This window comes from Amaranthus tricolor, chromosome 12, assembly GCF_026212465.1.
Source record: "Amaranthus tricolor cultivar Red isolate AtriRed21 chromosome 12, ASM2621246v1, whole genome shotgun sequence".
Lineage (NCBI taxonomy): Eukaryota > Viridiplantae > Streptophyta > Magnoliopsida > Caryophyllales > Amaranthaceae > Amaranthus > Amaranthus tricolor.
In genome coordinates, this window is record NC_080058.1 from 1,958,895 (window position 1) to 1,982,054 (window position 23,160).

General features: G+C 35.0%; 1 protein-coding gene across 3 annotated transcripts; it reads right to left on the reverse strand.

The window, feature by feature from the left end:
• Window positions 1-179: 179 nt before the first annotated feature.
• On the reverse strand, window positions 180-22,777 carry LOC130797205 (protein CHROMATIN REMODELING 5). 3 transcript variants are annotated; one of them, XR_009038800.1, is made up of 32 exons: window positions 22,321-22,777; window positions 20,764-21,512; window positions 20,499-20,566; window positions 19,990-20,391; window positions 19,163-19,387; window positions 18,910-18,993; window positions 17,779-17,838; window positions 17,543-17,646; window positions 16,641-16,692; window positions 15,342-15,405; window positions 15,003-15,096; window positions 13,996-14,083; window positions 13,767-13,901; window positions 12,802-12,993; window positions 12,639-12,706; window positions 10,933-11,026; window positions 10,686-10,810; window positions 10,534-10,597; window positions 10,187-10,393; window positions 8,852-9,094; window positions 8,108-8,218; window positions 7,940-8,026; window positions 7,606-7,788; window positions 7,051-7,131; window positions 6,724-6,960; window positions 4,461-4,616; window positions 4,187-4,364; window positions 3,909-4,090; window positions 3,318-3,665; window positions 3,128-3,221; window positions 1,694-2,908; window positions 185-1,556 (listed from the first exon to the last, which is right to left on the reverse strand). XR_009038800.1 is itself a non-coding variant. In XM_057659700.1 (31 exons), the coding sequence occupies exons 2-31, from the start codon at window positions 21,437-21,439 to the stop codon at window positions 2,469-2,471; spliced, it is 5,139 nt and encodes a 1,712-aa protein (XP_057515683.1). In that variant the 5' UTR covers window positions 21,440-21,512; window positions 22,321-22,755; the 3' UTR covers window positions 180-2,468. The 3 variants fall into 3 exon arrangements, 2 of the variants coding, with proteins under 2 accessions (XP_057515683.1, XP_057515682.1); XM_057659700.1 differs by having other exon boundaries at window positions 180-2,908; window positions 20,499-20,563; window positions 22,321-22,755; XM_057659699.1 differs by having other exon boundaries at window positions 183-2,908.
• Window positions 22,778-23,160: the final 383 nt, after the last annotated feature.

Consider the following 23,160-nt stretch of genomic DNA (forward strand, 5'->3'; position numbering starts at 1 on the left):
TCTCTAATTTCTAACTTCAATTTTTATAAAACATAAAATAAAGATTTATCATTACATTTATAAATTATCATGCAAGATACCAAATATAACCAAGACCGTAAAACGGAGGGAATAGAAATTTATCTCAATGTTGCTTTGCAAGTAGAAGTGTTCAAAAGATCCGATGACACATCATATTTACCCGATCTTAAAACGAATTTGATTTGACCTGACTTTAAGATAAATTTAAAATGATGTAATATTCAATGTGAACATAAAACGCGATTTTAAACCGACCTGAAATACCTAACCTGAAATTAACATGATGCCCCGAATGAACAGCTCTAATTACAATTATTAAACACGAGTGAAGGAAGTAGATATTGTATTAGCAAATATAGCCATACACATCAAGGCAGTTGTTACATGAAAGATAAAAAAGCCATAATTTCAATAGGAAATCAAATCATGATATTTTTTGGGGCTGAGAAAGGCAAGTAAAAGATAAAAGGATAATGATCAATCAAACCACATCTTTCACAGATAGCCCAGGCCACACAACTAATTTAGCCATCTATTTTGCATTCCTATGATGTCTATCCTTCCAAATACTTTGCTCCTTCTGCATTGTTTTGGACCTATTAGGACAACAATATAGGACAACAATAGGAGGGATGACAATATCCATCTCAAAAACCGGCAATAAAGCCAATTCGACATTACTCCTCAGTCCCTATTCATTTGCCGATTTTTTCGTGAGATTTTTAACCACAATGTAGCAAATTCAAGGGACGAAAGAACATTGATATAAACATGAGAATTCTAGCGTTTTTCCTGTGAAAATAAACCCGATATTACACCTCTAAGTGGGGTTATCATTAAAGAGTCGAGACGTGTGTCAATTTAAAGCATTACTGTAGTTCCCCTTAGAAATGGGAAAAAGGGATGATCTATCAAATATGTACAAGTCTGAGCTTTCACCAGCAATACATGAAAGAGCCATTACAAACACTTCCAAGACAGTATCAAATCACATGTAATTATATGGAAAAAGACGCCAAAATCACTGAATCCTATTGTCACTTAAATTAGTACAATTTAAAAAAAAAAATCAATGAGATTAATACTACTGTTTAAAGCCCCTGGTTTGCCCCTTGTTTGAACTATCCCTTGTGATTCTATAATCACTAACTAATGCAAAACCATGGTGGAATCAATCTTCACAACAAAAAACTACGAGAATCGGGTCTTCTCTCAGTTGGATCATGTGCCAGGATCATGTACCATAGTGGAATCAATCTTCACTACTAAAATCTTTTTAAAGTTGTTAAAAATACTCAGCAGTCAGCTCCCAACAGATATAAACGGCAATTTTAGGAATGTCGAGCATCTATCTGGGTTAATTATTAGCACAAGTAAACAGAAGAACACCATCAAAAAGAACCAGAAGAATCATACTCAATAAGAACTCAAAAGAACAAAGAATCATACTTAACATGAACTAACCCTAATATTGGCAGCAGAAATGGAAGATTTCACAGAATTATTCGAGGTCCAGTTACTCTCTAAGCTTCATGCTTCAATAAAAGAATCATTCCCAAGGAACTCTATCAGAACTCCAAAATCCAAAATTCAACAAGTTGCATTCAACAAAACAAAAACAAATGTAAATAAGGAAGCAAATGAAAATTGCATGCCATGAAAAAATTAGTACCTCATGCATATGATGCTGCTTCTGGGTGCAGTCAAGTCACATCACCATGGAAAAACTTCATCATATGAGATAGAACTGTAACAAATGGAAAGGAATACAGATGATGTAAGTAAACAAAACAAAGATAAATATCAACCCATCCTTTATCTGAAAGAAAAGAGGGGGCGAGAAGAAACTTGAGAAAATAAATAGCGAAGTGCAAAGCAAAAGAAGCACGATCAGTCCTAGTTATATATAAATGAAGACGCAAACTTAATAAAAAAATCAAAAAGTGATTGCACACTGCTTGCAATGATCAAAATTTGATTACAAAAGTGCGGAATGTACATTTCTGAAGTTGTAGTAAGTACAATATAGCCCCGTATGGCTGAACTAAAAAGACTAAAGTTAAGGAACTCCTCTACATATCTATTCTCTAACCCTAAGCTATACTTTTGTAAACAAATTGTTGGCCGCTATGTTCTAGAGAACAAAGCACATATCTGCAGGGGCCGAATGTTTCTTTCACGATTCACTTGCCACCACTTATGTTAGAAGTGTAGACATTTGTATTTCTCAGCTACTGGAGCTCACCAAGACTCTTGAATCTGCCATGCCAAGGCTTCGCATTGGCCATAACTCAACAGATAAGATTTTATTTTACCCCACAGGCCAAAAGAATTTCAAGGTATCAACCACTGCGACAGGAAAGGGCAAGGACCCATCAGGTGGAGAAGCCATCTGGCTTTGTCCTACATAAACAGGATTCATCCACACACCCTCAAGCATCAAACAACTACCTGATTCCTGAAGAGAAACCTTGCCTCTGTTGAAAACCACGCATCTTGTTAGTATATTGTCTGCTGTCCACCGGTGCAGCACCCAGTATTCCCAAGGAATTAGGTGCAGGCAATCTTGGACCATTGCTCATAGGTCCCTGGAAGGGGGCTTGAGCCTCTAAAAAAGCATCCGTCTCAGCTCTCCTCCGTTTCCATGCCTCTGACTTCATGGGATCGTGGACTTTAAGAACTGGCTCAGCTGTGTAACGTGTGTTATCCTTAATTCCCTTCAGTCTTGCAGACTGACGTTGAAAAGAACTATGGCCATTGATGTGGGAGGGACCCACTCCAGCTTCCTCTTCCTGTTCCTGCTTAAGCTTGGAATAAATTTGGCACAATCTCTCCCCCGTCAAATTAGAAAATGTCGAAACATATTTCCATAATCGCATCATCATCCCTGAAAATTTGCCAAAACTTCAATCAGAACAGTCAAAAGACTCACAACTATATGTCAAATTGAATTTAGCAGTCAAGTCTTGAACAAATACAGAGGCAATAAGGCACTAAGCGAGCTGAAAAGAAGTTTCAAACAACATCCCCTCCCAAAACCTAGGTATTTTAAGTTGAAAAGAAGCCAACTAGCCAAGTGGACACTAATCAGAGAAATTGAGCTTACGATCTTGTTTATGTCGTTCATGCCCATTATCAGCAACTATTTGGTCAATTCTCCGGCCAAGAAGCTGCAAATACTTGCGAATCTTTGAGAGTACCTGAGCAAAGAGGGGAGCAATGTTAGGGAAAAAGAACAGCAAGAGTGAGCTTCGACCTAGTCAAATTAGTGAAAATTGCCAAGGTGACGGATTAACCTTCTCCTTTGGAAGGTTGGCGCTGGTAGTCTGCAATTTCTGAAGACGCTTCAACGTCCTCACTTCATCAATCATGACATCTTCACACCATTCCATCCATTTTACTTCCTTGAATTGCTCATACACTTCTTCATTGTCCGACATTTCACCTTCCTCTTTAACTAAAGGTTCGATTTTCTGGGATCTATGGGACCTTGTTTTCTCTACATGATTCGGAAGTTTGGGAGAATTTGGCCTGCCTCTGCCTCTGCCACGAGGTTTGGCTAATTGAGGACTATTCTGCATGTTCTTTGAAGATTTATTGCGCCCCTTAGAATTCGACTTTTTTCCAGAAACAGCAGCAATTTCCTGAAAGAGAAAAAGGTGTGAAAAAAGGCAGACTCTACGCAACGAATGAACAAAAATTGTAGGATGCAATATATAGATTTAGAGCTAGCATTATGTTCATCCACGCAAAGAGGTTGATTAGGGATACTTCTTTTTATCCATGAGAAGAAAAACACATCACATCAGCAACAGTGCTTAAGTCATCAAACAAAATAGACAGAGACATGAGCTTAAGCAATCTCTTAAGAATAAAAGTCCATATACCAATTCAAGGAGTGCAGAAGCACGATCCTTCAGATTCGGAGCACGTGGAAGGAAGGTTTCATGTGTTTGAAGCTCAGCTGGAGCAATCTTCTTTGTCAACCCAAGTCTTTCATCCAACCGAATCTTTTCCCAATTGCCAAATCCATGATAGTGCACGCCCAATAGCAATCTAGCATCATCAACTAACAAGCAGCATACAGCACATCAGATAATCGCACCATATGAAGTATAAGCAAACAGCAAAAAGTCAACAACAGGAAAAAAATAAGACCGCTTACTTGGGTTCCATCCACACCCTTTAGACCAATTGGCCGGCTTCAAGTACTTTAGCACTCGAAACTGTGAAACGGGATCTACATGGCGATTGATCCGCTTGGCTAAGTGCTGAAGCTCCTCAACACGACTTAACATATCATTAGCCTTAACAGAAACACCAAAGAAGTCCAACAGAGGTCCCTGCAGAAGAGAATAGAAAACTTGAGCAATCTCTACAACAGCCTTGAGCCATTCAATATGAAACACAAAATTCAAGCCTATACTATCAAAATGCACCTTTGAATCTGTAATTTCTCCTTTCACTGCCTCCTGACATCCATCAATTAGAACATCAAAAAGTTCAATCTGAGCTTCTACAGGAGCAGCCTCAACTACACCCCCAACCTCAGCAGCAATTAAATTTATTTGACTTGCATTGCCATACTTCATAACCTAAACCATCAGAACACATAGCTTATCTCAGCCAGAAAACAAATACATACATATTCAATGCAATAAAAAGAAATTGTAGAAAAACTTTTCGCCGTCTCTTTCCTCCCCCTTCCTAAAGCACAATCTAATATTTAGATAATGATGAATAGCTTCATACGTGACCTTGTTGGTTCAACAAATCTAAAGCTCCAACCAGGGAGGCAAAAATTCAATTCGCAAACACTTCACAACATTGCAACCCCAAACGGTCTACATGGTGAAATATTTAATGCTTATACCATCGAATTCATTGAGAAATGAAAACCAAAACAAGACCCAGCTACAAATTACTAGCCTATATTCTGAACACCAACTAATTACAGAAATTGATGTATGGTGAACCTGAGATAGTGGTCCAAAGCAAGTAATTCTGAAAGATCATTTACATATGGCAATCAATCAATTTGGATTAAGGTTTATGTTTTTTCATATCATTATGTTACCTAGTCATTGATTTGGATGTGTCCAGTATCTGACACAACAATGCTTACAAATTTTGAACATGGGGTCTCTCAATGTCTGAGAATTGGACACGGACTGGAACACAAAAGCAAGCACACTAATTTAAAAGATATGTTGATGTCATTATGTATAAAAAAAGTTATTATGTTATACATTATGAATATTTCTCAAAAATACATTTTTATATAACATAGTGACCCTAACAATTTATGATTTTTTTATTCATATTGGCCTCAGATTTTTTCTATTATCTTATTGAAATTGAGGTTTTAATATGTTCCTTATCCTTCTTATTTAACCACTTTTTATTGGATCATCAGGTGAAAACAACTTTTAAGTAATGAAAACTAAAAAACCAATTTCAAGGTGTACACATTAAGTTAAAAGGTGTACATATTCGGCTAAAAAGTGTGGTGTTTTCCCCTCAACATTTTAAAATTTTTTATTAAAATCACATAAAGATTACAGTAGCTAAGAAAAATGCACACTGCTTTAGTAAATAAGTATAGCATGAAATTAGTTTCCAGTTTTCACGACATTAAGTTGTTTTCACATGATCCAAAACATGTACATATATGGCAGGATCAGATGAAAACAACTAAAATGGTAATAACTGAAAATCAGACTGATATATACATGTTGCGGCAAAAGGTATGCATATTGTCTTAAAGGGTGTACATACATTTGTGAAGGAAAAAGTTCATGTTATTTACATAAATTTCACTCTAAAATGTACACCTTTTAAGTAATGTATGTACCATTTCATAAAATGTTCAATTATTTACAAAATTGTCACCCGTACCATATACCTTTTATGCTTGTTTGTAAGTTTATTTTCAGTTTTCACCACTTTAATTGATTTTCACATGATCCAAATTATATATATATATATGAACTTCTTCAGCATTTTATAACCAAATAAGTATACAAATATAAAACAATCATAAGTTAGTGAGAATGAAATGCCCATTTGTTATTATTGGGCGGGTCTATAGCTGAAATCCTCACAAATAACCCCACCAGTTAATACACAATCATTCAACACAAAGGCCGGTAAAAAAAAAGTACAGGAAATAAAGGAGGCACATGAGAAGAGAGAGGATGGGGAGAAAAATTAACTATTGAACAGGCATATCCCTATTACTTCAATCAAGAGAAAAAAAAAAGAAGCAAAACTCTAAATCAACCATCGGGACAATGAACCAACGCATAATCTCTTTCTTCTCTTCTATCTTTTCTTGTCATTACCGGTGACGTAGACGTGTAAAGTACGCCAAACCGGATACGTTCCAGATTCAAAACCCATGTTGACACAGGTATGTCATCCTAAAACGTTTTGTCATGGTATCATAGCTTAGGTAAACATTAACAAGTAATTTATCATAGATTATATAAAGTTATTCATAGTGTTGAGATTGATGCTTTGGCATTATTGTCTAATATTGTGTTACTCATATTAATGTTTCTGTCACGTAAATTTAATTAAACTTGGTAACAGATTAGTCAATTTCAAGACAATGTTAGTAGCGGTGCAATGTCCAGGTAAGACAGCAAGTATATATACATATATGATCCAGGATGGAAGGGAATGTTAGAAAAATCTTACAGCTTTTGCAAAACGAGTTGCATCTCTCTTTGGCAGATTCCCGTACGACCAATCTCTTACTTGAGCCGAGGCACCATCAATCATTGGAACCAGATGAGAAGATTCTCCTCTACGGCGTTTTGAATTTGTTCTCATAGACGACAGAGACTCTTTCTTTTTTCTTTTGTTGCTTCCATCAGGTTGCACAGGTTCCACATAGCTTTTAGTATATCTTGCTCCGCGAGGAGCTAATGCTTCCTGCACATATCCAATTCATTACAGATAATAAAAACAAGCAGTTGGAAGGTATGCATCTTACAATATTAATACACTGCAAATGATTCAAACCTCTGCTTGCCCAACAGCATCTGGCTTGATCCAACGACTCCAGAAACTTGCATCATCTTCGGCATTGCAGAAGTTTGCAACCTACACATGTTTTCCAAAATACTTGGTAAACAAATTGGAAAATACCAATACAATGTTGAGGGGAAAAAACATCACAAAATAAATTATATTACTAGCCTTTACAATGTGTTGTCATGGTTTTATTTACAATCAAAGTGGGAAAAAGGTAGTTTTTCTCTCATCATAATGGCGAGCATTGATTGGCTAATTACAAAACAAACGTAGATTTTCGCCTTCCCTTAACTACATGTACATTCTATATATGCTTGCTGGTGAAGGAAATTACAATCAGAAGTTTCAGATCTTTCTGTGTGATTATTGATTACAATTGTCAAAAACGCATATCGTTTGAAATCCATATCTCTTACTAGTTCATCTTTCAAAACCGAAATTCATCATATAATTTTGTAAGTTCCAGGTCTGAATATGCATCAAAATTCAAAGCACAACCACCACAAACAAGATCTTTAAAAGGCATGTCGTATATAATCATACCTTAAACTGACTGAGAAGTTCATTTGCTTGCTCCTCTTCCGCTTCTTTGTCCTCAACCTTCTCTGCCCTCTCAAGAATTTCATCTATGTCCATACTCAAAAGTCTCTTTTTGCTTTCCTCCTCATTTTTGTCTTCCTTGAATAATTCCTCAGCTCCAAACCTCAAAATTGCTGAAAGTTCATTCTGAAGTGCCAGAAACATCAAATTAAACAGTCTCTCACACATATCCCCAAGAAGTATTGTAAAGAACTAAACACATAAAAATTAAACCAAAAGATAAAACACTCAGGTAAAAACATAACAAGCAAAATTGTGAGAAGGTGCTCCATCTTACTTTGTCAAAGGTGACTCCCTTCTTAGACTCTTTCTTCTCCAGTCTACCCTCTGCATTTAGCTTCTGGATCACAAGATGATCAAGAACCTAAAACCAGGATACAGCAAAGTTAAAACCGAAATAGAAAATATGTCTTCGTCGTACAACAAATAAAATTAATCATTTTACCATCTTTTTCTTTGCTCTTTCAAGTATATCTTCTTCAACACTTTTACTTGTTACAAAACGATAGATATTAACAACTTCTTGTTGTCCAATCCTGTGAGCTCTACTCATTGCCTACCCGCAATAAAGACAAACATTATGAGAAGTACACCAAAAATAACAAGTGCAAGTCAATGACAGAAAATCCAAAATCATTACACCCGTATCAAAATGAAGCCATGGAAAACATTTGTTTGACAAATGAACATCAATTATTCTTTGCTCCAAAAACGGCGGATACATTTTTGTGTCCGGGCGTTTTCGGCAAGGATTGCTCTAGTTTGACCAGGTTCGGTGCAACCAATCAAGTCATTGGTTTTAATTTTTATTTATCTTCAATATTTTTAAAAAATGTATACAATTAATAAAATTACTTCTAATAGTGGACCAATATACACTATTTAAGGCTTCGGGGACATAGTGAACCAAAACACAAAAAATGGTTGTCCCGACTCAAAAGTTATGATGTACAACTAAAAATTGACACAGTATAAATAAAAAGTCACAGGTCAAAAATTTTGGGTTATGAGCCCTTATTTACAGTTCCAGGTTAGTTTTGAATCAGAACAAAAAATTAAGAGGTCTATCCCAAGCCCCCCTTATGTTGAGTTGCAGGCTTATAAAGGGTTTAAGCTACAAAGTGAAAAAATAAATTAAGACCAAAATTACAAAAATGCTTTTTTAAAGCTAAATTTTCTAGAAACCTACCTGCAAATCATTCTGAGGGTTCCAATCAGAATCAAAAATAATAACTGTGTCCGCAGTTGCCAGGTTTATACCCAGCCCACCAGCCCGAGTGGAAAGAAGGAAGCAGAAATCATCACTTCCTGGGGCATTAAAGTGCTCCATAGCCTGGTGCCGTAACTCAGCCTTTGTACTACCATCAAGTCTTTGAAACTGGAAACCTCTCAGAGATAAATACTCTGCCAATATGTCTAACATTCTAACCATCTGCAAGCATTTTAAAAAAATTAATATCTGGTCCACGCTATACATAGTTCTTTGTCAAATGCCTTATATATGAAAGGATAGGGAGAGTAGTTTAAAACAATATTTATCTCATTCTCTCAGAGCTATTTCATACACCCATCACGTATGTTTTGTTTTTTCTTTATTTCTCCTCCTTTGGTTTCATCTTGGGTATTTTAAGGTTTTTTATTGTGGATTTTCAGGCGCTTACATTTAAAGGCTAGCACGATAGCACGTTCACCTGTCCTAGATGTTGGGGATCCTTGGTGCATTAGAGCACTTCACGCCTTTTAAAACTAAGATGATAACAAACTTCATTACTATTCACCAGCACAAATATGTTCGCGATTCGCGCAAAACTGATCAAAAATAGTTTTTACAATTCTCAGATCGCAAGGAAACTAGTGAATGATGTGACAAATGGACATGGCACATAGTTTATACTTGAGAATAAAACACCCAGCTTCCTAGTTGACAATGATGACATTGCTCGCAAAAGATGCACAGTAAAGAAGGTCAAATAAATAACAAACACCATAAACATTGCACATACAGGATATGATCTCAATAGATTTGACGCCTACTAGCCTACAGTTCCCAATATTGGTGCTGCTAAGACATAGGTGTGTCTAGTAAATGGCTTTTTAATTAGCATCTTTGTTTGCTTAGAGCTTGTTGGTGGGTCAAAAAGCCAAAAAAAATATCTAGTAAATGACTTCTCAGCTAGCTGAAAAGTTTCTTAAGCCAATAAACAAAAAGGGTAGTTAGGTTAAATTTTTTTATTGCCTTTAGGCTTATTGACCCTATTTTTCTCTAATATCTAATTTACCAAACATATCTTCCAACTAGCTTATAAACCAAGAACCAACATTTCCAGCAAGTCAAAAATGCCAGCAACCAACATCTCCAACATGTCAAAAAAAGCCAACTAAAAAAGCCAACCAACGGCCATTTGTAAAACACCCCATACAAACAATACTTACAATTTTCATAAACAATATTACAGTAAAACTCTCATAGTGCGAAAGACATCAAGTAAAAGAAGACAGCTCAATGAAGGATAAAAGAAAAAACCTGAGAGAAAATAAGAACACGATGTTTTGTTTCATGTAATCTCACAAGTAGTTTGTCAAGAATTACTAGCTTTCCACTACTAAGAATAATTCGTTCAAGTTTACTTCCATCATTTGTTTCCCCGCCATATCCATGGTCAGCACTTTCAAATAAAAATGGATGGTTGCAACACTTTTTCAGCTCCACCACAATATTCAGCAGTGAAACCTGCACATTTAGAGTTCAGTCAAAGCATGCAAACAAGCCAAGACTTTAGCATTCCAATAGTAACCTGGCACAAAAAGATGTCTGCTTACACAAAAAAACAACACGTACGTAAACTCTGCTACACAATTTTTATGACTAACCTGATTTCCCCTAACACCTTTGTTCAAGTCGTGAAAGTTGCGTTCCAGAATCCACTTATAATACCTAAAAGGCAAGGCACACAAAAGTTAAAACGGAACAAAATTAGACGGATCAATAAATGACACACGGCCACTTAGAGTTAAAAGCTAACTGTTTCTGCAGTGGGGACATTTCAACCCGGAGAATTCGTTCAATTTTAGGTGGCAAAGATTTCTCCACATCTTTGATAACTCTCCTAAGGATGTGAGGCCTCAACTCCTGATGAAGGTTTGCAAGCTACAGGAGATTAAAACAAACCAAGTTAAGGAGTTAAAGGATCAAAATAAATCTACAATCAATTTTTTGAAAAATCTAAAATCATTAATTACAGGGCAAAAAAAACCAACAGGTTAACTTACCTCAATTTCATTGAACGAGCTAAGATTTTTGTAGTTCTGAACAAAAATGTCCTTATTTCGAAACTTATCAGAATCCAAGAAGTGAAGTAAAGCCCTACAATGCAGAGGGAGCAAGGGTTATAGATACAAAAGAGAACACGTCACTAACTAGAATCTGAGAGGTATTGTATTACAAGGCGTTTCGCATTAACAAAAAAGACTAGCAATTTTAAAATATTTAGGGAAGATGTGAGGGACAAGTGTAAAATAGTTAATAGTAGTTATGCATAAAGCAAAAATAATTGTATAAATCAACGACAACAATGGAAAACCTTGAAGGAACAAAAACACATAATATGAGAGGTATTGCATTCAGAGGCATTACCATATTAACAAAAAGACTACAGCAAGTTTGCCGTTCTCAGGGAAGATGTGAGGGACAAGTGAAATATATAGTTAACAGTAGTTATGCATAAAGCAAAAATAACCGTATAAATCGACAATGGCAATGGAAAACATTGAAGGAACAAAAAAACATAATATGATCAGCAACAATTAGAATACCAACAAAAACTATCATAACATATGATTATCAATTGTAACATTAATCGCCTACCATAAAAACATAATCAATATATCACTCAAACATGAGTAGGCAGATATAAGTCAATACAAACTTCGCAACCGCAGCAAGTCCTTGGCTGAAGAAGTAACTCCTCCCTAATCTTTACCCAGGATATATATTTTAAACAAGTCCTCTCTCCTTTCCATCGTTTTCCTGTCATCCAAACTATACAGTAGTTTTTCTTATCTGCTCAATGCTTCCCTCCCGTACCCTCCCCTTCCTTTCTTTCTTTCTTTCCTTGTCCTTTGCTCCTTTCCCAACTTCATATTCATACCTTATACAAATGAGTTTTAAACAAGCTGTCTATCGTAAGTTGCTCTTCAAGACTTATTTAATTGTAAGATTTTACCTAAAATTAGAAAAAAAGAAACTTATTCGAGCTTTCAAAATACATCTACGCAGGCACTGTCAGAACGAGGAGTTGTCATAGGATAATTTCAGTCTAGATCATACAAAGAAGCTATGAAGCAAACTGAATGTAATAGAACATGTGACCTGTAAGAGGAACAAAACATCTTTTAAGTACACTAAATAATGAACTCTGTGTCATGAGACTCTTTACTTTTCCAAAGTGCTTGATGTAGATGCTGCTAGCGCTTAAGGAAACCATACTCCTTTGTCCACATGAGCTGGGTCCATTATGAAAATTTACTCTTCCAAGGAATAATGGCACGTAGCTAGGCACAGAAAAAGAGGAAGATCAAAGGTAGGTGCAAGCACTTAAGTTGAGCAATATTCCTCCTGTCCTCCCCAGGGAGAGAAATTTGCTTCTCAAGGGTATAAAAATGAGTACGTGAGAAAAGATAAGGTAGGGGAGCAATAAAGAGAGCAATAGTAAGGCAAACTAACAACACATGAAAAGATGCATACTCAAACAACCAGCTAAAGTGGACAATCAGGATGACTCATAATAGAGAAAGAATCTAACTGGGTAAGAATGCAATTTAGGTTAACATCAAAAGGGGGTCCATTCAGAGGCCTCTGCAGTTCTTACAGAAACTGCAAAGAGTTGGTATTGTTTAATAACAAAGTATACTTTTCCATTAAAACAATGAAACTATAGCAAAATGACTAGAGCACAACTACTTCATTATATACTAACCATAGCTCCTCCACGCTATTTTGTAACGGAGTGCCAGTAATGAGCAACTTGTTCTTGGTGCTGAATTCCTGCCAAAACATAAAATGACCACTTTGTAAGCAAGTTATTCAACACACACACACACACACTCAACATAAATACATAAAATTTTATAGAAGGGTACCAAGAGAGTAGTATATAATGAGGCTTCACAATTCTTCAACCTATGAGCTTCATCAACCATAAGGTAGCTCCACTTGATCTTAGAAAGCACAATCTTATCCTTCAGAATAACTTCATATGTTGTCAACAACGCGTCAAACTTAATCAGCCGGCCTGTGTTTTTCTCATTGTAAAACTCATACTGCTGGCAAACCTAAAAATCATAATACAGAGCATTTCACAATCATAGAACAAAAATCCCAGCTATAGCGATGAACATTCATAGTTGTACTCAACTTCAGACAGATGAAAAGGGCCATGGAAAATTAAAAATGCATAAGAGTGTTCCAGAAGTGCTTAATAGGAAGCGTGCAAATAACATATATCAAGCATAAAATAACAAATATATTCAATTTATTACATAAGATTAACAAAAACACCTCAAAGAATAATGAAAACAATCTACAGGCCACACATGTTAGATCAAGGGTCTACATTCAAAAACTGTATAATCTACAAACAGGAATTCAAGCTATGCGAGAAGGAAATTAATTTCAAAGATGCAACTTGAATTGTAATTTTTAACAATACAGACTGGGCCAACAACCATTTGATGTTTTAAGGGGCTGCAAAGAAATTAATGGAGGAATTGTAAGCAACAGCATGTACCTAAATGTTCACAGCATTTGACCCAAAACAACTCACATTTTGGTCAAATGGAGCAAATCGTGGAGGAGAAAGGGAGCAACACTTAAACAAGAACGCAAGAAGCAGCAACCAAAGAAGGCACAATGCACAGAGAAAGCCATATTGCAGAGACATAGGACAATGAGAAATATCAGAACTCACTCATGAAATGTATTCATGAGACAAAAATATCCATATACTCCTAGCATATTAACAGAAAGACAAATTTAATAGGATTTGAGCCAAAACAAATGAAAATAGCTAGAAAATATTTCTAAAAAAGGATAATGTGATGATCACCTCTCTGCTCGCACGAGTTCCGACATACACAATTACATTCATATTTGGAAGCCATTTTCTGAATTCCTTTGCCCAATTAGACAACGTAGACAAGGGTACAACGACAAGGAATGGACCGTTGATCTGTTGGGCATTCTGCAGAAGGGAATAACATCAAATTATAGATTTAAAAGGAAAAAAGGAAGCCAGTATACTAAATTTTTTAATACCAAATAACAAAAAATTCTACCTGTAAAAAACCTAGCATAGAAACAGATTGAACAGTTTTACCAAGACCCATTTCATCAGCTAGGATGACGTTAGTGTCAGTTCTCCAACTGTTAACATGAAATAGCAGCTATTATTACATGTGCAAGAGGCAAAAATGCAGTTTCAATAATAATCTTTTATGAACAAAGATTATACTCCTTTATCCCGCTCATTTTGCATCATTTAGGTGAAAAGCTCTTACATCATATTCCGAAACGATGGAAAATGAGTGGGACAGAGGAGTAACAAACAGAAAATAGAGATTGGATATGACAGCATTCAAGAGCTGGAAAAGCAAGCATAAAATGATATTAAATAAATTGTCATACATTCAAAAACTATTTTAAAAAAGACATAAAATGAAAACCTCATGCCCCTCCAAGCCTTAAGACCCACAAACAAGAAATCCTTAAATCGCTTCTGATATGCGAGTCAAAGCCCAATACAAGAGGCGTGAAAAATAAAACTCAAAACCCAAATACAATTAAATATGAAGTTTAAGAAATTGTTGCTTCCACAAAAAAAAAAAAGAACAGAAAAGCAGATAAAGACAAAATTAACTTTAGGCATTCTTCATATTCTCATTATAACGGTTTGGGCTAACAGTAGTGTTTAGCGTAATGATAATTAATGTTTTCAAGCTTGTTTCTATTATCATGAAGTATAAAGTAATTATGTAATTGGTCTTTTTAGCGTAACAGTGTGCCTCGCCTAAAAAAGCTCGCGCCTTCTGTGCTTTACGCCTCAATGTGCACGATGCTTTTTGAAACTCTTTCCCCAACATGGTCAGAAAAAAATGAATCTTAACCATATGCATGAAGCTCAGATGACCTACATAACCCATTTTAACATGAAATAACAGAAGCAGTAGAGTGACAAGCAAGTTCAGACATCACATCAAGAAATTAGAAAAATCAAAGTATAAAAAAGTTTCATTAAGAACCATACATAGGTGACAGAACCACATTAAAAACACAATACTTATACCTGTTAACAAGGAAATTTAAGCCTTCAAGTTGATAATCACGTAGTTTCCCTCCCATCAGCCACTCAGGCTGCTCATCTAGCTTCCGCAAGCTTCCTATACAGCAAGAAATTTATAAGTACAAAAAAATTTGGAGAATGAACAGAAAAATGAGGCATCAACAGACAACAAATTACAGCTAATGCAAAACAACTGCAAAACATAATAACACAGATCAAGACAAAAAAAAATCTGTTTCCAAAAAATCGACATAGAAGTTCATGCAAAGCAAAATTAAGGTTGTAACAAAATGAACCAACCACATTAAACAAGACTAAAACCACTCAATAAAGTTGGCATACCTTTTATTTTCTTACGCTGCACATCAACAGTTTTTCCAGGCACTGCTATTATAGCCTCCCGAACCTGTTAAAAACAACAAATCAAAAAAAACGTGTCAAAATGAGCACACATAAATTCACAAATGATACACAAGGGAACTTAAGCTAGAATGCTATTGTGATTTTAGTAATGCAAACGATATGACATGTAAACAACCCCATCATCAAAAACAAAAGAATAAGTAAATATGAACAGGAACTACAAAGCATCACAACTAATGGAGGAAAATGAAGAGTGGAGAGAATCGTATATGCGATCCTCCACAAATATTGGCCTGGTCACGTGTAAAAATCAATTGATATTAGACCAATCTGAGAAGAGGGAAGTTGAAATAGCAGGGATCTTAGAAAAGAAAGGCTAAAGATAACTTGGAAATTGGAATATAGGAGTAAAGACCAAAAAAACATGTACAATTAAATCTGTAGATTTTAAGCATACAACAGAAGTCGAAACATAGAAATAGATGGAGCAGAATCTACGTGCATAGTAGGTGGAACATCTGTTAAATTCTTTCAAACATAGTGTTAGATACTAGAGAGGGTCTAATGAAGGGTCACATTTTAGCAAGATATCTCACGTTGATTTGTTTTGGTTCATATAGTCGACCTCAATCCTCATATATTTTGATTACGACTTTGGAATTGTTGTTATAGGAGTTAAACAATTATCCCCCAAGGCCCAAAGCCCACTTCAAAAACAAAGTCGAAAAAAGTTAAATTCTTTTAACAACTTCTAAATATTTTACAAGTTGAAACTCCTCCATAAAAAAACATAGGAACTAAGTTCTAGCAATCAAATGAGAACATTATAAAGAACATTTTATAAAAAAAACATTGGAACTATGTTTTTTATAAGGATGCAAGAAACTTTTATAAGCTCTTAGTATCCAAAAAACAGCAGTTTCTCAAATAAATTTGTGCTTAGTAGGATCCAAACTCCACCCCCACCTCCCAAAAAAAAGAAACAATTGTTACACTGAGGAAAAGGCAATCAATCACATGAGTAATCTATTTCAAAAGGAGCATGATGTCAATTCCAGCATAATGCTAAGAGTGTTCAACAATATAATAAACTTTGGACTTCTTGATTATCACACATGAATCCTTGAAGAGCACAAGTATTAAATACACTATACATTAATTCCAAGGTAAATTTTAGGGCAAGGATTAGAAGCATTTAAACCCATAAAAAAAGTGAATTCATATTAAAAGATAAGAAGAAAGGATATTCAACATCAAGCTCACAAGTTTAGTTATTACCTTGTATTCATCAATTGCATCCTGAGCAAATGCAATATCCACATCTTTTTCCCTGAAATATAACGAATTTGTATTTATATAGTGACATGTCAATTACAGTCAAATCCATTTAGCAAAAAGAATTGGGAGCTCACAGGTCTTACAACCATTGACACAAAAAAAAAATTGTATAGCCAGCAATTGTATGTAAAGAAGCAAAAAACAACTTTCTACGTTCTACTCAAGTCTTGTCTAGGGGGATCAAGATGCACATCATCTAATCCTTACTCTCACAAGCCAAAAAAAGAATATATATATATATATATATATATATATATATATGAAGAAGTTCTAGTGAGAACCATCTTTATATGAGAATTGTGAGAAACAAACTGCCTGACAAAAAACTGTTACTTTTTTATTAAAAATGTGTTACTTTACGACAAAAAAGAGTTATTTTTAAAAAAAAAAAATGATACTTTAAGAAAAAAATTCTGAAAAAAAACTCACAAAAAGTGTTACTTTTTAATAAAAAAGTGTTAATTTTCGGAAAAAACGTGTTACTTTGTATTATGTTTAATTTTTAAAAAACTTTTTTTTTTCTTTCTGAAAGTAACACTTTTTTGCTAAAAAGTACCAGCTTTTTTTAAAACGAAGTAACATTTTTTTGTCCAAAAGTAATACCTTTTCTGTAAAAAAGTAACACATTTTTATCAGGTAGATTGGTTCTCACAGTTCTCATATAAGCTTGGTTCTCATTGAACTTGACCCCGTATACATATATATATATATATATATATATATATATATATATATAAAGGTTGCTTCTCATAGGTCTCATAACAAGCATAGTAGCACGCACAACAAAAAGAAGGCCAAAATACTTTCAAGCTTGGACTAATTAAAATAATGAAAACTCTCACCAAGTAGCTTCAGCATAAGATAATCCTTGCCACTTCACGAGATACTCAGGTGTTACCTCACCTGAGCTATCTTTGTTAATCCTATCAGCAATTATTCTCTCTACCTACAATGCAATTTACAAACATGTTTTCACAATTGCAAATTATTTAAACCATAAATATACCAAATAAATGTAAAGAAAATTGTGTGAAACAAGAAGCACCAGAAAGAAAGCAAGTTTAAGGCCAATGCATACCAGACAATTTTGTTTAAAAAGATCCAAATCCATCTCCTTGCTCACATCATGTACTTCGATCTACCAAGTAAAAGGCACAAGTATGTCAGAAACAAGCAATTTACTCATATTCTAATTTTACTACCGCATGAGGATGATTGTTATGAAGTCTCACCGACCTTTTGAAGTGTAATCCTACAACTATACACATGAATTACAAAGGGAAAAAAAGGAGACACTAGAAGAGTCATTGGAAAGACATTTACAAGTTTGAAGCAAATAGAAGCAACTATTATTGCAAGGTTGCAAAATCAAATGTGTAAACATGACTTGCGACTAGCAAAAAACCAACAAGCACCAATTATCCTAAAGAAAAAATGCTAATCTGAAAATACAATTTCATACTGAACTATGAACCAAATTCACAAAGAAACACGCTACATAAGTATTTGATCTTAGATGAAGTCCTACACCAAGCTTCTATGAGGATCGTTTGGTTGCCTCATAATTCCATTGGAATTTTAATTTCATGGAAATGGCTAAATATAAGAGTTGTTTGATTGACAGTTTTTAGCAAGCATAGGAATTAGAAATTCCTATTATGTATAGAAATTTAATCACATTGGTAACTCTGATTTCATGTGTCAATTGAAAATTCTTGCGTGCAATCAAACAAGATAACTTGCTAGTTGCTACATAGGAAATTTGACAAAGGAAGTAACTACTAAGAAATTAGAAAATCCCACGAGAATTCACTTCTCGTGTCAAACAAAAGAGCTCTAAAACACTTTCATTAACAGTATCAAAATCCTCATTAGGACCAAAAATATGTGCAAATCAAAAGCTTGAGGTATTCTTTGTAAACTTGTTGGCAGGCACAACAAAAGGGTCTCGCATTTGAATGTTACCCTCACATCCAGAAAACACATTTAACACCTCTAGTGTTCTAGAAAACTCTGTTGCTAGAGCCGATACAGAAAGAACTAAGTGTGAATAACATTGTGCAGACTGTTATCCCTAATTAAATTGTATAGCCCCTAATTCCAGAAATAAGTTCCACCAACAAAATAGGCACAGGTAACCAGCCAATACAGTTGGAGGAGCTAGGTTAAAGCATTCTTGAAACAAAAAAGATGGCCAAATGAAACTCACCTCTTCACGGGAAACGGACCTTCGAAACCTTACATCTTCCGCAACCTTTTTCATGTAGTTCATAACTTTCTTAAAACCACTGAGCTGTACAGAAGAAAAAGAGAGAGATAATCAACATTGGAAAATGAAAAAAAGGCCACCCAAGCCACTATAGTGAGCTTAAGTAAACAATCAGCATAACCAAATATAAAATCTAAAAAGACAGCACAAAAGTAAAAATTTTAGAAGGCAAAATAATAAATTGCATACTCACATTTTGCAACTCTACTAATGGTTTCCACTGACAGTGTAGGTGAGATTGGCCTTTCCATTTAATTAAAAACTCCATTTCGTTCCAATCTGGTTCAGTATCGAACAAATGGCTTAACAATACCGGTTGAGTAGATTTATTGGCCATTGCAGCTTCCTCAGCCATTCCCTTTGGCTGATGCCACAAAACCCTCTCAATTGCATCTGCATCCTCTTCTTCAATATCTTCCTGCAAGTATAAATGATACTGACACAATATAAAATGCAAGTTTATGAAATCTTCACACCAAAAAAAAAAGCTAAAAACTTAATCCCGAAGATGCGGGGTCAACTACATGGAACAAAAGAAATCATTGTGAGAGATCATCCAAAAATTACCAAATTTACATCAAGAGAACTTCAATAATCTTAATTTACAGAGAATTCAAGTATCAGATATCAACAAAGAAAATCCAATTATTTTAATATAGAACCTCTTTTACAACACATTGCTGCCCTTCATGAACATAAAAGAATTAAAAAAGATAATTTATTAGTTACTAGGTACAGGGTCCCATGAAATAAAATAGTATTCTAAAAAACAAAAAGGCATACTAAAACTATATATATAATTCACCAATACTTAATGAGATTTGAATAGGTATGACTACAGAGAAATATTATATAGTGGGACCTATTGTGGGAGATGTATGATCATTACACGTCAATTCAGCTCGTACAACTCATGAAAAGTTAAGTTTTACCAAAAAAACAGGGGGAGAAAATCAAACTAGCATAATACTATTTATTCAGCCATGCAAACTTACAAGGATAAATATGAGCATAACAAACCTTTTGAGACTTCTTATTTTTCCCTTCATCAATTTCTTCACTTTCCTCACTTTCAGCGTATGAAACCTTGCGAATGGACCTGCTTGATGTGCGAGTCTCATTCTTTCGTGCCAAATTGTTATTTCTACGAAGATGTGCACTTCTCCTTGTCCTAAAATCCTCATCACTATCAGCCTCAGAATCATCAGCAGAAATTTCATCATCTGATATTAGACCTTTTCTTTTTCGAGCAGGAGCAGGGATAGATTTATGACCCTTACTAGCCTTAGTGTTCCTTATACTTTTGCCTCGCTGACCACCCCTCGGCTTCTTCCTATAGTATGAATCATCATCATCCGATATATCAAGCTCTCCTTCGCTTACCACATCTTCATCTGAATCCTCAATTTGCCAATCATCATCCTGAATTCATTTAAATAGAAATTTAAAAAATGTCCACATATAAAACTGTATAATGTAGCACAAAGATGGATGAAAAGCCACCATCTCTTAACACACATAGACACAACCTTATTCCGTGAATGCCCACCAGTAGCCCCATAATCAGGATCAAAATCTGCATCATCAGGATCATCTTCTGCAAGCATTGTGCAAGAAAATTTTCAACACCAAAGAAATGCATAGTTCTCAGGTATTGAGTTCAACCCTATACTTCCAAAGAGAAGACAGATAAAAAAACAAACTACGTAATTCATCACATAGCCAACATATGTTCACAGTTTTCCCTAGAGTTTAATCATAACAAAACCCAAATATGGAAAGCAGACAACTTACCATCTGCTTCATCTTCATCATCTTCCGCCTCAGCATAATCTTCATCATCATAGCGTTTTCTCCGATTTCGTGAAGTTGAGATAGTTGGCAATGTGATCCTCGATTGTGATTGTTGATTCATAGTAGCACGATTCGAACCTCTATGCTGCAATGCATCATTCTGATCATCGCCGTCTTGCTCATAATACTCATCAGACAACATCTCATCTACGGGAACCTTTTCTGTTTCTTTCTGCCCATCGTAGCCTTCTAATTCTATATGGTCCTCCCCACCAAAAGAATTACCTTCAGACCCTTCATCATTTCTATACTCAGAACCACTTCTAGATTCATGTCCAGAATCCGAAACATCATGGGAAACTATAGTCTGACTGCCTTTCCAGAAACTAGCCCCCCATTTAGCAGTCAGACCCCCACTTCTTCTCTCATATGTATGAGAAGTTGATGGCCCCATATCAGTATCACCATTAATAGCGACCTCATTCGGTAATCTACTGGTATCCGGTTCACCATCACTTTGATAGTCTCCATCAATCTTCATTTCAAAATCATTTTCACTAGAATTCAAGTCTATATCTATTGAGTTACGTACTCTATTCACAGTGTGGCTTGTATTTTTATCTTCCATGGCTCTATGTGTGACTGTCTCACTTGAATAATCCCTAACAAATGCCATCTTCTACCATGGAACTTTCTCTTGTACTCTAAAAAGTCAGCTACCAACTCAACCCCGAAAATATAGACAAACCCTAGGATAAAACAGCACAAACAGTCAAATAAAACAGTAAAATCCTTCCTAAACATGCACACAAAAAGATAGGAACATAAAAATTAAAAGTCCCATGCATAAATTTACAAAGTCAGTAACAATCAGGTAACATGAGCATACAAAACGCCCACAGAATTTCGCACAATATGAGCCTGAGATGATTTCTACTGTCATAACATATAGTCATATACACCCCACTTACAATCAAATTCTCATCACAAAATTGCATTCAAAATACTATAAGCCAATCAGAGAAAGTCGATCAACAGAATAAAACACAATAAGAAATGAAAGTCACTTACCAGGCGAAATGCAGCGACTACAATTAAGAAAAGAGGTGACTTTGTATAGTCTTATCATTTTGCCCCCTAGGATTGAATTTGAGAACTAAACTAAATTCAAAGAATGAAATACACGTTGACAGCAAGTCAAGCAACAAGCATAAACAACAAAAAACAAAAACAATAACACTTCAGTAGCTCAATCAAACTTCCAGATGATTTATATACAACCACAACATCATCACTCCACCAATAAAACTCAAATTCAACGTCCAATCAATCACAAACATACCCTAATTATCAATACAATCAATTAAACCCCGAGTTAGTACAACAAACAAATCAATATAATCCATCAATGGATCAGCCACTCAACACTTCAATCAAAACACTTAAAAAGAAAAAACCCTAAAATCAAATCTATTTTCTAATTCCCCAACGAAAAAGCCCTAAATCAATCCAATACTACAAACACAATTCACTCCGCACTAATCAAATCAGTCATACCTGTAAAATCACCGCCAAATTTAACGGAATATAATCACTGTGGGAAGAGATAGAAATTTTGCTCAGATTAGCAATCGTTCGCTCGTCTATTACTCGGAAAATCGCAACGGAAAAAATGTCCCAAAAAACCAAAATTTTGAAAACAACAAAGAGGGATTAGTATTACTAAAACTTTCAAAAAATTATTTCTCGTAATTTTTATGTATTTCGAGAAATCGAGAACTAATTTTTTCCTGAAATAGAAAAACAAATGGGAATCTAAAAGAATCGTCGGAAACAGGAATCGCCGATGAGACAATTAAGAGAAAGGAATTATAGAAGGGAAATTTTACGGACAGAGAAACGACGATAGGGTTGATTTGGGTTTTGAAAGGAGAGAGAAAGATGAAAAGGAATGATTTGTGAGAGAGAGAGAGAGAGAGAGAGAGATAATCAAGTCAAGAAAAAAATATACGTTTGGGGGTGGTTAATTTAAGAGAGAAATAAATATAATTATTAAGGTTTTATTTTTTATAGAGTTTTTCAGAAAAAGGAGAAAAATAAGCAAGAGTATGGTTTATTGGGGTTTTTTTTTTTTTCTGAAAAAAGGTAGAAAAGATAGAAATATGGTTTATTATTGGGTTAATTAGTGAGTATGGATAATAAATTGATTATGTGTGCCCAATGCACACGTATGGATGATCTAATGGGTAATTTGTGAGTCTTTTGTGGGAAAATTTTGGCTATGCAAGTTTGGTCTATTAGAATACAATTTGACTAAAAAGTTTATTCTTTAAATTCGGTCTTGTTTCATTTGAAAGCAAGTATTTTACTATTTTAAGAAAAATTCTATATTCAACT

Excerpts from the sequence above, each read along its gene's own strand:
- LOC130797205 (XM_057659699.1), bottom strand. The coding sequence starts at position 21,439 with ATGGCATTTGTTAGGGATTATTCAAGTGAGACAGTCACACATAGAGCC. Across the intron at positions 20,392-20,498 it reads GTGGGCATTCACGGAATAAG|GATGATGATTGGCAAATTGA; the intron begins GTTGTGTCTATG and ends AAATGAATTCAG. Across the intron at positions 17,647-17,778 it reads TTTTTAAACAAAATTGTCTG|GTAGAGAGAATAATTGCTGA; the intron begins GTATGCATTGGC and ends ATTGCATTGTAG.